General features: G+C 40.6%; 1 protein-coding gene across 1 annotated transcript; it reads right to left on the bottom strand.

The window, feature by feature from the left end:
* Positions 1–5,239: 5,239 nt before the first annotated feature.
* LOC107283093 (visinin) lies at positions 5,240–14,664 on the bottom strand. The gene is made up of 3 exons (XM_015810942.1): positions 14,284–14,664; positions 8,157–8,268; positions 5,240–5,668 (listed from the first exon to the last, which is right to left on the bottom strand). Exons 1-3 carry the CDS (start codon positions 14,662–14,664, stop codon positions 5,586–5,588), a joined length of 576 nt encoding a protein of 191 aa, XP_015666428.1. The 3' UTR covers positions 5,240–5,585.
* Between the last annotated feature and the right edge of the window lie 1,019 nt (positions 14,665–15,683).

The following is a 15,683-nucleotide window of genomic DNA, read 5'->3' as shown; positions in this document are numbered from 1 at the left end:
ACTTGGAGTCCCCAAAAGTTCGAGCTGTGTGTTGCGTCCTCCAACTTAGATAGGCCTAAAAGGTAGGGAGACAACAGTGATTCTGCAATTGGCAGATTCAAAAATGTAGATATGTCTACCTTTTTCTGGAGAAACGTTGCAGGAGAGACCATGATTGTTGACTTTTTCAGAGGCCAGCAGAGGGCACTGCTGCATTTTGTATGTTTGTGTATGTACCTGTTTAATCCAATATTATGCATTTTGAAGCAACTAGAGGTGTTGGCTTTTTACCCTGCAGCAAAGCAATGGGAAAATTACATTTCTTAAGAACCTGCTTGGTGCTGTTTTGGAATATTCAGTATTGTTTCTCCCACAAATCCTGAGCAGTACAGAAAGCAGTTAGAAACACTAAATGAGTCCATTTCTGTTTCATCACCTGGGGCCTAGGTTTTAAGCGGCCCGGCCTCCCTTGATGATTGGTGTGCAAGGAGAGCACAGGTGAGGCTTAGGCCTGGGTCAGAATCCAGCAGTGTCAGCCAGTTTGCATCTCTCTAGGTGGAAAACATTAGAAAATAATACTGACTTTGCTTACCCTTCTCTCCATGGGTCTCACCTACACATGGATATGCATGCACATACATGGTCTGTCTACTGGGCATATTCAGAGCAATAGTCCCACTTGGTAGCTATGGAGGGAGGGGATGTTGAGAGACCACAAAAATATGAATATAAATTAGGGGTCGGAATTCTTTGCCTTGGAGGGTTGTATTTCTGTGAACCCTGTCAGATGGATCAAACCAGGAAATCAACTCCACAGGAAGGCTAAAACTGCTTTGATTAGCTATAATAACAATCTTCCCAGTCTGATTGTACTAACTAGACCATCTGCTTGTATCTCAGTGAATTAGAGAGACGTTCGTTCATTCATTCAGTGAATTAGGTAATGATTCTTGAATATTTTCGATACATTCATATTCCTTGTTCTCTGATATTCTCTCGGAAGCCATTTTTGGGGGTCGCAACCATGGGGAAGAAACCTTCCCCATGGAAGCATCTGACAGATACTTGTTTTCTGAGTTTTACTCCAAAGGACATAGGCAAAAAATGTGAAAATAAATAAGGTAGGGAAGATCTGATACTACTTGCTGACAGATTTTTAGGTGAACTTTAGGCCAAAGACCATGATTGCTTGCTCCCTTTCTAATGTTTTCCCCTTCAATCTTAGCTCCTTGCTTTTAGACCCTTTCTCTGCACTACCAAAACTAAGGCCCTAAATCCTTGAGTTCAGGAACTGAATTTTTTTCCCCACCTCTCCCACTAACAAAATATCTCTTTTAATTCCCCCTCCCTTAACGAACCTGGAACTTGAGGTTTGCTGAAATTGTTGGCAGTTCTCTCCCCATTCCTTTTTTTTTAATTAAAAATATTTAAAATTTATCTCCTGCTTTCTGAGGCCCTCAAGGCCATGTACTAGTGATGCTCAAAACTAAACTTTTTGCATGGCCCTACAAATGTACATACTTACTGTTATCTAACAAAGGTGGGCAACTATGGCCTCTTTGGAACCTGTGGATTTTAGCTCCCAGAATTCCTGAGCATGGCTGGCTCAGGAATTCTGGGAGTTGAAGTCCACTGGTCATAAGGAGTCCGTGAGTCCGTAAGGAGAAGGGCGGGATATAAATTAAATTAATAAATAAATAAATAAATAAATAAATAAATAAAGGGGGCATAGTTGCCCACCCCGATCTACTAACCCTGCAAAGTAGGCTAGGCTTACCCAGCATTTAATGAGTTTCACGACTGGGTGGCAGTTGAGGATACTCCTCTCCCGTCTTAATTCAAGATTGTTAATTGCCGTTTTCCATAGGCTTAATTCAATTTCAATGGAAGGTGTTTTGAGCCTGGCACGTGCCCCTAGAAGTCATTTGCGTATCTTTGAAGCCACAAAGGAAGAAATAAATTGAAATGAGTTCTGGGTAGATTTGAATCTTGTTTGCCATATTTTGGAAATGAAAAGCCCGTTGTTTGTGCTCTCTTCTACAGCAAGTGTATTCCATTTTTAGTCTTTCCACCAGGTGGCGCTTATGGTCTAAGGAATGAAGAGGAAGTTTTATTATATTATTTGTCATTTTTAAGAGATGTCTTTGGTAATCTTTGAGCATACGCAAGATGGAGGAAGAGGCTGGTAGGAATGCTGGTCAGGTGTAACTTCAGAATGGAAAGGATTGGCTGTGCTTTTTCTCTCAACCTTGTTCTAACTGACCACAACAAGCTCCTTAGAACCATGTTTACTACACAGGCAGATTAGTGCGGATCAGTTCTTAACTTGCTTATGTTTAAAACTCATTGGAGGAAGATGGGACAAGCTTGTTTACATAATCCCTGCCTTACCTACAGAATCTTCCTTGTGTGAGGTCAACATAAAGCTTTGAAAGTACCCAAATTAGGTTAGCAAATGGCATAAACTCAGTGTCTTTAATAGCTTCAAGGGCAAAGGCAGAAGGAAAATAAAAGGGGCTGACTCCCCACTTGTTTAAAGTTTTACTTCATTCTAGATCCTTTAACTGGAAGAAACTTAAAAAAAACCCTGCCCAGATCTGAAATTCGTAACCACAAGAAGATAACCATGAGCTATGCTGGTTTGTTTACTCGAGTCAGAAGCATCACAATTAAAATAAGGAATACTATGTGATGTAAAATTTAAAATATTAAGCTGGTGAAAATAAGGTAAAATATCCTTAACTTCTTTAGATCTGGGAAAAAGCTTTGCCTGGTAAATTTTGGTGGCTTCTGATGCTGCTGTGATAGCTCAGACTCGTGTGTGATCCAGTGGGACCTGGGATAGTAATATTCTTGAGGGATCAAGGATATTCGAGTGTGACTGAACGACATTTAAAGCAAAGAGAGGCAGAGGTCTTGTGGGTTTTTGTAGATGAAGAATGGAAGCTATAATTCATTTGCCTTGATTTGGACTCACTCTGTAGCTCAGTTTAAAGCAGAAATGCTCCCAAGCTGGGTGAGCCTCCCCCCCCCCAATTAAAATGGGTTTTATGTTATCCAGATGCCTGCAGTTAGAACTGAAAAAAGTTGCATTAAGGTCCTTCCATGTTGGCCCATCCAATCTGTTTGTAATCAACACAAGCCCCCTGACTACCCTCCATAAGAGGTGACAGATCCTGACAGATTTTATCCCCTTGATGCTGTTCTTGGACAATGTGGGAAGAAGGGGTGTGTGTGGAAATAGTGTCTTAATACCAGGACAGCTAAGCAGAGTTGTCTCAGTCATGGGCTAGGGATGAGGGGAAGACAATGTCCTTGGGACACAGCAGAAAAAAAAGGTACTACTGGGTTATGTTTGTGCCATGGTGAGATTTAAAGTGGAGAAAGGCTCTAAATCAGGGGTATCCAATCCTGGCAACTTTATGACCTGTGAACTTCAACCCCCAGATGGCTGGCTGGGGAATTCTAGGAGTTGAAGACAACATGTCTTAAAGTTGCCAAGGTTGGTTACTACTGCTTCAAATCATATTTTTCCTTAATTGGCTGTTTTCCACATGTTTGGTACTAGGAGTCCTATGTCCTCAGCCAGCCCTTCTACAGAGGATGGGATGTGGTGCACGATAACTAGAGGGCACTCAGTTGAGGTAAGCTGTCCTAAGAAGCACATCATAAAATTTTATTGAGGAGCTTATGGAGTGGTTCTATAATAAAATAAGTTGCATTGTTCCCTAGAAGTGAGCTTGGTGCAGCACTGTTAAATATTCTGTGATACGCAGCCCACTGTTGAGATACCTTGCAGCTACCAAACACCCACTGTCAGTTGATTTGTGAATATTCTCCTTGGTGAATATTCCTTTCAGCCCAGCAGCCTTTATTGAAAAACACACATCGATTTTGAATGTGTCCTATTTTATTACATTAAACCCCTGCACCCAGCCCTGAAAAGTAACCAATTTCTTAAATAAACAAGAACTAATGCTAATGCGAGAAATGAAGGGAAGAAACAGAAATGCATAAATATCCCCAGGATGATGGGGATATCCAGGCCACCTGTTCTGCTAAATAAAGCTGGAGGGAAGATTGTCAATGCACGTTTTAAATGCACCGTTGGGAAGGAAGAAGAAAAGAAAGCAGGGAAGGTTGCCTATGCTGATAAATCCTTCACACGCAGAACTATCGATCAAAAGAAATATATCAGGAATTAGTAGAAGGTGAGTCCCATTGGTCTGAATGCTACTTACTTCTGAGTAAACATATTTTGCAACGTAGCTGTCAGCATCTTTTAAGGTGGGACCAGCAGCATTTAAGGGTGGATCTGGTTTTGCAGGTAGTTCCTGACTTAAAGAATACAATTGGGGCCAGAACTTCCATTGCTAAGTAAAATGATTGTTAAGGTAAGTCACGCTCGATTTTATGACCTTTTTTGCTACAGTTGTTAAGTGAGTCACTGCAATTACGCAGTCGTTCAGTGAATCTGGCTTCCCTCACTGACTTAGCAGCTGGGAAGGTCCTAAATGGTGATCACGTGATCTCGGGACACTGCAACTGTCATAAATACATGTCGGTTGCCAAGGGCCCAGATTTTGATCACGTGATCCTGGGGATGCTGTGATGGTTGTAAGTGCAAGGATCTGTCATAAGTCTGGGGTTTTTTTCAGTGCCATTGAAACTCTGAATGCTTGCTAAATGAAATGTTGTAAGTTGAGATTCTACCTCTATATGATTATTTCAACTGGCATTCTTTCCCTGTAAAAGATTTTAGAAATAACTGACAAGACACTACGAATCCTCCAATATGATGTGCCTTTATGCTCCTAGGTTTGCTGTTTGAAAAACGGGAGCCAAGGATTTCATTGGTAAGTGTGAGCTCCAAAATCATGAGAAATGAAGAATGGAGCACCAGTATGTAGCAAGTTAGCACCTGGGAGCTGTAGCTTATGAATGCTATTTACAGAAGGGAAGTGTTCCACTTGCTGTATTTGCATTTTAAAATAGGTTAGCAGATAGTGGTCTAATAGAAGAGAATATTTGTAGCTCACAGTTGAACTGTAGGATCTTTGGTGCTCTCTGAGGTTGATGGTTTTCTTGCAGACATTTCGTTACCAATCTAGGTAACATCATCAGTGATAGAAGGGAATGGGGTTTGCAAATCCCGCTCCCTTCTACCACTGATGATGTTACCTAGTTTGGTAACAAAATGTTTTCAAGAAAACCATCAACCTCAGAGAGCACCAAAGACCCACAGACGCTGGGCTTTTCAGGTGGTTTTTGGAATGAAGAGATCTTAATTCCACAGTTTATCATATTGCTATTTTCTTTCTTTCTACAAATAATACAACTCAGGATCACAAAAACTGCTTTCCATTGTTCATTGAAGAATTCTAGAAAACCACAAGATTAAATATGGGTTGACTGCTACTGCTAACAGAACAAGTAGTGGGACTTGGAGGGGGAAAAAGAACACTGTTTTGGAGTTGTATTTTGTCTTTCATATGATACACAAAACAGACACATAACTGAATTACCCCTGCCTGTTCATCACATGCCGCCTTTTTCACATCTCTTGTTTTTTTGCTTCCTGTCCAACTTGGGAGCCCCTATTTATTTTACTTGGGGGTGTACTGGATGAGGTGCATTATTTCTTCATTCTTCATCACTCCGTCAATAAACTCCCTTTCAGCAATTTTGTCTGTAAAACAAAACAAATGTGTACAATTAAATGAATATTTAGGTAGCATAAAATATAAAGAAGGGAGCAGGGCAGAGGACTAGAGGTGAAGACGCTCGCCTCCCATTTGGAAGGTTGAGAGTTCGATCCTAGGTAGCGGCAGATGTTTCTTCTCTCACCAAGAGAAAAAATTTGCTGTGAACTCTGCGTAGGTGGCAGGAAGGGCATCGGGCCAGTAAATGCTCAGCTCTACCCAGTCACCCTGACCCGACCCCGAATTAAAGGGACTACAGGGTCATAAAAAAGAAAAAAACCCCCAAAATATAAGGAAGGAATCAATGAGGGCTAATTGGTAACAAGTAGAAGTTAAGAGATACATAATATAAATTATTTAAATGTTTTTAGGCCCAGACCATTTCCTATTTTTTAAAATAGATTCTGAATATTAAATCAGTACAGAACAAGAGATAGCTAAATGTGCAACAGACAAGTTGAAGAGTTTTGACAACATCACTTGGAATGGATGTTACAGACATTCCTGTATTAATTGTGAACATTTGGAGATTATGAAACTATAATAGAGCTACTATATATGGGGGTGCAAATTTTTAGGCACCTACTAGATGGTAGCAAAGCATCTCTGTGCTGCCCTCTATGCTGCTATCTATTGGTCTTTCAGATTCCTACAGCCCAGATAATAATAATAATAATAATAATAATAATAATAATAATAATAATAATAATAATAATAATAATAATAATGTTGGAAGGGACCTTGGAGGTCATCGAGTCCAACCCCCTGCTCAGGCAGGAACCCTACACCATTTCAGACAAATGGCTGTCCAGTCTCTTCTTAAAAACTTCCAGTGTTGGAGCATTCACCGCTTCTGGAGGCAGATTGTTCCATTGGTTAATTGTTCTAACTGTCAAGAAGTTTCTCCTTAGTTCTAGGTTGCTTCTCTCCTTGATTAGTTTCCATCCGTTGCTTCTCGTCCTGCCTTCGGGCGCCTTGGAGAATAGCTTGACTCCCTCTTCTTTGTGGCAGCCCCTGAGATATTGGAACACTGCTATCATGTCCCCCCTCGTCCTTTTCTTCGTTAAACTAGACATACCCAATTCCAGCAACCGTTCCTTATATGTTTTAGCCTCCAGTCCCCTAATCATCTTTGTTTGCTGTCTTCCAAGAAAGTCTATGTAATCTTGGGAAAAGGTATAAAAATAGGTAAGCTTTCAGGATGGAGAACTCTACCCTCTTTTTCCATTCTGTATTATCAAATATTTAATGCAACTCAGAAGCAGGCCAAATCTTTCAAAAAATATTTATAGGACTAGCTTCAAAATGATAAATATTTTTGGAAAGAATCAGTAAGTATGGATTCAGTACAGATTAATTTGACTAAAATTATGCTAATTGGATTCAAACATTAGATCTAATTATAATGTGATTTCTTTGAGGTGGAGTAGTGAGTTGCATGAAACCACCTCTTCTAATTTGTTAACTATACTTTATTTATTTATTAAATTTATGTGTTTAACCAGTCAGCTCTGGTTTAACCATGGTTAAGAAACCAAGTGATTGTATATAATATGAAACTAATTCTTGACCATTCCTAATTTCGAGATTGGCCAGAATAGGCTTTTATTGTATAACCCTTGGAAAATTATGACAAGGTGAGTGAGTTGCAATCTGCCCTTTTTGATTTTGTAAGACAGAGAAGAATAATATCTTACTTTATGTATAGCTAAAACATTGTAGGGTGACATAGCAGATAAGATTATTAGCCTGGTGTGCCTTTGCCAAAATAGGATCCAAGCTGGAAAGGTAGATTAATATCTCTTTATTTATAGATAAGTGAAAAAGAGGTCTTCCACTGATATAAGGTGAGAGACCCCTTAAAGAGGGGGGAATCACTTTATCTACAATTCAAACATTGGGTTTGGGATGTGTTCTTCAATTGGCCAAAATCATTTTGAGTCATCAAACATCTAGAAAGCACGCTCAGTAACTTTATATGCAACGGTTCATATCATCCCATAATACTCTTAGCATGATCTTGTTAATGCCTAATTGCACATTCAGGAGGTGTGTTTGCCACATTATAATGAATTCAGGTTATTTGAGTTTAACCTCTTGCACAGACTTTGCTTTTGGCTAGCCTGAACCGGTTCTGATCAGAATCCACAATCCACATGGGAAATTTGCTTGCTACTAGAAACAATCAAAGGCACTGCTTGTTACCGAAAACAGGTATTCAAGGAGGCCACCTTCTCCTGCTCCCATCAAAAGTGCTGGATTATGAGAAGACACAGGTTCTAGTCTACCCTCAACCACTTAGTGGCTTTTGGCTGTCCCTCTCTCAGGTTGTAGAGGCAAAATAGTAAAAATTCTTCCTCCAAAGTAGGCTTTTATAGAACAGGTACACATTGTTTTATATGTAGGTCAATATATGTAAAGTTCTATAAATAGTAACAATAAGTGGTAGGGTTGGGCGATGAAAGGCAAATTTACCAGCATCTCCCTTGTCAAAATATGCCCACAGCTTGTCAGCCCGTTTCTGCGGGGTGTTTTCATCCTTAGGCAGGGCTTTCTGTTCTTCTGGAGGAATCATCTTAAATATTGCCTGGCAGGATAAACAGAAACAAAATTTATAGTCATTTTTTCTGTACAGCTAAGCTTCTTGATATTTTAAATCTTTGCAGAGAATACCTGGAGCCACTGATTCTCAGTAATGAATGGCCCTACCTGCCAGAGTTGTAGAAGAGCCAGGAGCCCTGCCCTCAGCATCTAATCTCCGGCTCCTGGTCCTCCATTGGCCCATATTCTCTAAACATCTATGGGCCCCATGGATGAGGTTTCTGAATGTACTCAGAGTGGTAGGTTTGCAAATACCTGCCTTATTTAGGAACTGTAAAGCTTGGGGAATCATCTAAATTTAAAAGGACAGGTAAATAGGAGAGGAAAGGAAGATAAAAGTAATGTGGAAAAAGGAGGAGAGATTGAGTGACTACAGAAAAATAACGGTTGAACAGTTTACAAACAGAAAAAGTGTAAGAAAGGATTTTTAAAATCACATTTATTCCCCTGTGTTCTTGTTTGCAGCCCAGACATAGCAAACTCAGGGAAGGAGGTGCTGGCTTTGTACCCCTGTGTCCTCAGTTTTGCATGTAGGAGTAAGAATTTCCCGGCTCCTGCAATGAGAATTTTTTCTTGCACATTTAGCATAATTACAGCACCTGATTGCTTAAAAGCTGATGTCTTTGAGTCAGGTGTAGCTTTTGATGACTTTGTTGGCATGACTTGTGGTTTCCAGTGGAAGTGGTTTGCCATTGCCTTATTCTGGTATGTTGAGTTCCCAGAATGGTTTTTCGAGTTCTTGATTGGTCACCCACTCAAAAAAATATCTAGAGGACACAAAGATAAACTAGTTTACAGCTGAGTTACAGAATCTGTGACTATGGAATTATTGGCCTAGGGTTCAAGGCAATACAGTCAACATCTGAAGATCTTTAGGTTCCTTGCCTTTCAGTTTAACTCTACTATATCTAATAGAGTTATTTAGTAGTGAAACCAGCTCCCTATGAGCAGAGTGATAGGAATTCTAGTAAATGTACCATATCTGGGCTGAAAAAATCCAGATGTTCACTTGATGGCAAATAGTCCAGATATCATATCCTTGAAGTTGAGGAGCATCATGGAGACTTAGTTGTGTATTTTGACTTATGGTGGTATCTTTTATATGTGTGGGACTGAAACTCTCACAATTCCCAGCCAGCAAAACTGCCAGTTCTACAATTACATTATGGGTATAAGTCTTGCCAATTATTTCTGTGCTGAAGAGCATGAAATATGGATTCTGTGTCCTGGAATGATGGTCTGGTACATTTGGAAGACAAGTGTGACATCTTCCAAACTGAATCTTAATGTTGAAAGAGGCTGATCAGTTAGGGCTGGTTCACTGAAACGTTTCTCTTGCAGCCAGTTACAAATATCTGATTCTTATATGATGAGGTAGTCATGATAGGCAGTTGTGGTTCTTAAAGTGTTGACTACATCTCCCATCATCATTCATCATTGTTCATCCTGGTAGAAGGTAGAATTCTAAAATATCTGAAGCCCCCCCCCATGTGTGATGCCCCTGATTTTTCTGCTGTTTATCCATAAGACAAGGTCAGTCAAAAGATGGAGTGTATCTGTTTAAGATCTTGGGTTTGTTGTCTCTTTGTTTGACTGGAAGGGCTGGGGGATGCTTAGCATGGGGTCCCTCTAATGGCTGACATCATAAAAACCTAAATGTTAATGGTTCATCTTGTGAGCTTTAATTGTGAGCCTTTTGTGGCTAATCAGAATTGGAACCAGAATTCCTGAAATGTCCATCTGACCACGCCAGTTCTGGGGAATTCTCAATTGTCCTATAAGCAAAAACAAGAGCTCAATAACATCCGATTATGAATTGGCTGCCCATCCGAGGTCACCCGAGTTCTTATCCAATCTTCTTTCAGTTTATCTCAGATTGAGCTTGTAAGCCCTTCTCTGACGGAGACTTAAAGATTCCCTGCATTCAATCTCCCTGCAAAATATTGCATCTTTTTAGAATTCCCATCTGCCGTTGCCAGCACAAAATCTGCTGGGCTGCTTACGTGTTTGCTCTCGTGTTTGTAAAGACTATTGAATCTAATCCTGTGCCTTTGATGAAGCAGCTTTACCGTACAAAAGATAAATAGGTTTTTCCACGTTTGCCCACAAGCACCCCCATAGTTCTTTCTCTCACTCTCTCTAATTTGTTCTGATAGAGTTGCTAAATTTAAAACTTTGTATTTGTCCTCCTTTTTATGCTTTGAATTACAGCTTGACACCTACAAATTAAGCAGATCAAGTTGTTTTCTTCACACATTTCTATGCCGTTAAGCCTTTTATTTCTGCTTATTAAATGCCTGCTGATAAAAGTGCAGGAGCAGAAACAATTAAGTCACAACTCGGCTCACCATTTGTAGAGAGTAAGGAAAATGACCTTGAGGGAGTTGATAGAATTGTGCCAGTTCTGTTGACAAGGGGCAAAACAGCTTTTAAATTCACAACAAACAATATTTTGAAGAGGTTCAGCCGGACACCTCCCTAATTAGCTGAACTATAAGTAGTAGTTGTTGTTAGTTGCGAAGTCGTGTCCGACCCATCGCGACCCCATGGACAACGTTCCTCCAGGCCTTCCTGTCCTCTACCATCTTCTGGAGTCCATTTAAGCTCACTCCTACTGCTTCAGTGACTCCATCCAGCCACCTCATTCTCTGTCGTCCCCTTCTTCTATTGCCTTCAATAAAACTTAGTCAGAATTATAAGATTCTCTTATTGTAGCCACTCTCAATAAAAGTCATTTTAGTCTTCTTGTGGACTTGATTTCATGATTTGGTCTACTTGTAAGGGATGACATCAATTTTCCCTCCAAAAACAGCCCTGTGAGGTGGGTTGGTTTGAGAAGAAAGCAGTTGGGCCAAAGACGCCTATCTGGTTTCCTTGCTTAAGGGAGAATAAGAGTTGCTAGTTTCTAGTTAAGCACCTTAATCATGGCACCATGCAAGTTTAATGCAGTGTTTCCCAACCTTGGAAACTTTAAAACATGTGGACTTCAACTCCCAGGATTTTCCAGCCTGGCTCTTTGAATGTCCTCATAGCTTGAAGTGTTCTAAATATGTACACAGAACCTGTATGTAGTGTGCCATAAACCTTTAAGACTTATAAACTTATTTGGGATAAACTACTAGAGCCTCTGTATAGAATGTATTCCTTTTAGCATCAAAGAGGCAAAACACTTCTAGTTAAGAGTGGTTATTTGCTTTGATTTTCTTTTCTTTTTAGAAGACTAATTGAGGATGTGTTAACAATTTCCACTGGTAGGTGACACCAATCAGTTCCTAATGAGATCCAAAATTCGTAAATCCTGCCTATGAAAAAGATGCCTAATTGATAAAAACTAGTTTTGTTGTGGTTTCATAATGTGAACTTTGGCTTTAGAAAATTGGGAATTTTTGAAGTGCAATATATACATGCACACCCCCTGCATATTAATAAACTAATGTACAGCATGAGGCTGATGTAATATGTCACATTAAAATTAAATAAAACTTGGATTCAACCAAGCAGGTGATAAATGTATAGAGTGTTAGAGATTGACTACTGCACAGCCTAATTTTTCATCTGTAAAATGGAGCAATACAGGCCTATCTTAAAAGCAGTATAGGTAACAGGGCTTGCCCATCATGGCCCTAAGTCAGTGGTGGCGAACCTATGGCACGAGTGCCAGAGGCGGCACTCGGAGCCCTCTCTGTGGGCACGCACGCCGTCGCCCCAGCCCCGCAGCCCTCTCCTCACCAGCAGCCCCCCTGGAGGAGAGTCACTCCCGGGTGCAGCCCGCGTGGAGCAGCGCAGCCAAGCACATGGAGCTGGGCAGCAGATGATGCTGCGGAGGGCGTGGACACCATGGCGCTGCAGGGCCATCTGGGCAATCTGCAGTGGGCCGTGGATGGCCCTGAGGGGGGCGGGCAGGGGTGGTTTTTGGGCACTCAGTCTCTAAAAGATTCGCCATCACTGCCCTAAGTCTTGATGTCATAAAACGGATCACCCACATCACTGACCTGATTTTATGACCTTTTTTGCTGGCAATCCTTAAGCAAACAGTGTGATCATTAAGTGAATGCCACACTCATTAAACAAACCAAAGGTTCGCTGTGGGCAGCTTTTGCTCAAAATGGAAGTAAATGCCAGTTTGGGGCTAAATATTCATAAAACATGGTCACATGATGGCTGGATGCTACACACAGCTGTAAATTGTATTTATAATTTTATTATTGTAAGCTGCCTAGAGTAGCCCACGGAGAAAAGGAGGCAAATAAATGTAATAAATAAATGCAAGTTGGTTGCCAAACACCCAAAGTGTGGACATGTGACTGTGGAGGAGGGGGTTCAGTTGTCGGAACTGCAGAACTGGGTCATAAATACCCCCAGGGAGGAGTGGTGGGATTCAAATATGTGAACAACCGGTTCTCTGTGTGGATGCTATTTCTGGAAGTCCATTCTGGGTCTAGGCAACAAAAAATTAGCTACTGCTTCTGTCAAACTGGTGCAAACCGGCTGAATCCCACCACTGCCAGGGAGGTTCGTGGTAACTTCAAACTGTCACTGACCAGTCATAAGTCATAACTACCTATATAGCATAAGAGAATATTTTGTTCTCAGTTATGATTTTCAGGCATTCTGAAGACTCCGAAGCAGAAAATACTGGACAGACGTGCCTCCAAAATTCAGAGCTTGTGGTCTATTATTGCTGTCCCAAACCTTTCATTCCAGATTTCCTGTACATTGTACGGCTAGTACCCTTTCCAACAATTCATTTCTACACAGCTATCTCTATCCAGCTATTTGTCTAGTTTAGTTTCAACAAAAAGCCAACTTGGGCTTGATATTTATTTTATTTATTGCACTTATATACCACCAGATGCAACAAAACCATGACATCTGATTGTTTATACTGTAAAAATATAAAAGCCAAAACCACCATCTCCCAGACAGTCTGCTTTGTCCCATTAAGCAGAGATGGGGAACAATGCCCCCATTTTTGACTTGTGTGCTTCAACTTCCAGAATTCCTGGGTCTGCTTCTGTTCCCGTTGTTTCTCCCCTCTATTAAAAATAATAGTAAAAATAATTAGGTCTTTGCCTGGATCTGAAAAACCAACATGGTCTATGTATTTTTCATGCCTTTATCTTAAGATCAGAGGAATGGACTCCTCTGGTTGAAATAACAAAATTGAAAGCACTTCACAAATGCTATACAGAGAGAATCCGAGCCTTAGGTTCACCTAATCCAATATTAATCTTTGATTGCTTTGTTCTTCTGTGGTTTGTGGTGCACAATTGGGAGGGAGCTCTAGAAGCTGGAAAAGTAGAATTAAAATGACTTTTTTTCTGTAAAAAATAAACCTTTTCTCTCAGAAAGGAGTGGGTAGAAGATGGTTGACACCCAAGAGAGAAAATTATGAGGGGATTTAAGACTATTTCTATTGTAAAAATTTAAATAAGCACAATCAGTTTCACCTCTCCGCATATGGGAAGGGCTAATCCATTTGGCTGCAGGAGACAAATATTAGCCTACACAATCCATTAATTGACCATCATCTAGAAGTGGATTGAGAAAGCCACACAACCATTAACTATTATTCCCTCTCGATTATTACAACTGTTTTTAGTTTGGCAAGTGACCCAGCCTCTCGTAAGAATGGCAGTTTGTATGGCTTGAGCTGGTCCAGGCAGTTAAATTGAACAGGACCACATACTTGAATGGCAAGAACTGGATTTTACAAGTTTCCATCTACTAAAGTAGGCTTATTCTAAAGGACGTAATTCAAGGGAAGTTGATGCAAGTTTCAGAGGGACCAGACAGTAACAAGAAGGAACTTTTTCCACAAGCTTTCCTCACCAAAACCATTGTGAACATCCACAGTTAATACTGTATTATTGTGCAAGAAGACATTTTAATCACAGATTGGGCAATGTCCAACCCTTAAGAGTTGTCCTGAAGTCCTCCCAACTCCCTGTCCCTTCCACACAGCACCACCTCCACTTCCCTGAATATTCTCAGCACTCACTGCAATTATCTCGAGAACTTCGTTCTTGCTGATCTCTCCGCTGCGGTCTACATCGAAAAGCGAGAAAGCCCATTCCAGCTTAAGGTCAGTTTTGCCCGTTGAGGTCAGATGCAATGCGATGATGTACTCCCGGAAATCAAGAGTCCCATCATCATTGGTGTCAAAGCTTCGGAAGACATGCCGAGCGTAGACCTTGGGGTCAGAGTTGGGGAAGAAATTGGCGTAGATCTTTTCAAAGTCAGCTTTACCAATGCGCCCATCGGGGCACTGTTTTTTGAAGGTGTCGTACCATTTGACCAGCTCGTCCTCTGAATACTTTGTGTTCATTTTCAGATCCTCAAGGATTTCCTTGGAGATCATCCCACTCTTCTTATTTCCCATTGTTTGGTTGGACGCTTACCTTCCTAACAACACTTCACCAAATGCTTCTAGAACTAGCCTGTTTTCTCTTATCTCCACTGAGCTAGTGGAAGGGCAGGTGACCAGAATACCTTCTTATATAGACTGCTTAGGATGGGCCTTTGAACCTGCTCCATGCCTCCCCTAATGGTCATGAATGCACAAACCCGGATATCACACATATAAAGGGAGAGACTATTTTGGTTGTGCTGATCACAGTTTCTCCAAGCTCTTTAACACAAAGGGAATCAGCTTTAGACATCACTGGCCTATCCGCCCTCTGCCCCCTCAATCCCTCTAGCCTTTTTTTTTTTTTTTTAAACAGCCAGCTCTATTTCAGATGGTGTCAGTACCAAAATACATACGGGTGCTGGAAGAAACAAAACTATGAATGGGGAAAGGTGGACAGACAGATGGACAGGCAATTTTTGTCACTGATGTGTTGGTCATTGAAAAGCTACTGAAGTATGTTTCAAATAGTTCTTTAGGATTTAATTCTAATAAGGAGAAGGAAGGAAGGAATTATACACCATGTTAAATTGTCTCCTGTCATCGTGCTTGACCCACATGATGCAGCATCCAAGTGTCTTAATTAAGATATATTCCCTTTCTACCTTTTCAAATTAAGTAATAGTTTTTCATCTAGAAAAATAGACATTGTTTTCAGGAAAGCAATGTTGTAAACTTAACAGTAACCACACAAAGGTATTTCAGCAGACATGATCTCAGTTATTGTATAAATGGCTACTCAAGGAATAAAAGAAAGCTTTATTGGGTTTTTTTTATGAATGTGTACCACATGTAATGTAACTACATACATGAACAGGGAGTCCTTGACTTATGGCTACAATTGGAACCACAATTTCCATTGATAAACAAGGTGGTTGTTAAGTGTATCACTGCAGTTATTAAGTGAATCATGCAGTCATTACACAAATCTGACTTCCCCAATTGGCTTTGTTTGTCAGAAGCTGGCTGGGAAGGTCACAAATGGCAATCAC

The sequence above is a fragment of the Protobothrops mucrosquamatus genome, unplaced genomic scaffold (assembly GCF_001527695.2).
Source record: "Protobothrops mucrosquamatus isolate PMUCROS unplaced genomic scaffold, P.Mucros_1.0 scaffold25, whole genome shotgun sequence".
Lineage (NCBI taxonomy): Eukaryota > Metazoa > Chordata > Lepidosauria > Squamata > Viperidae > Protobothrops > Protobothrops mucrosquamatus.
The sequence above is the reverse complement of the archived record's forward strand: the minus strand, read 5'-3'. Positions and strand labels throughout refer to the sequence as shown.

Coding starts and splice junctions, on each gene's coding strand:
- LOC107283093 (XM_015810942.1), bottom strand. CDS start 14,664: ATGGGAAATAAGAAGAGTGGGATGATCTCCAAGGAAATCCTTGAGGAT. Junction 8,269..14,283: donor AAGTTCTCGAGATAATTGCA/GTGAGTGCTGAG, acceptor TTATCCTGCCAG/GCAATATTTAAGATGATTCC. Junction 5,669..8,156: donor TTTTGACAAGGGAGATGCTG/GTAAATTTGCCT, acceptor TTTGTTTTACAG/ACAAAATTGCTGAAAGGGAG.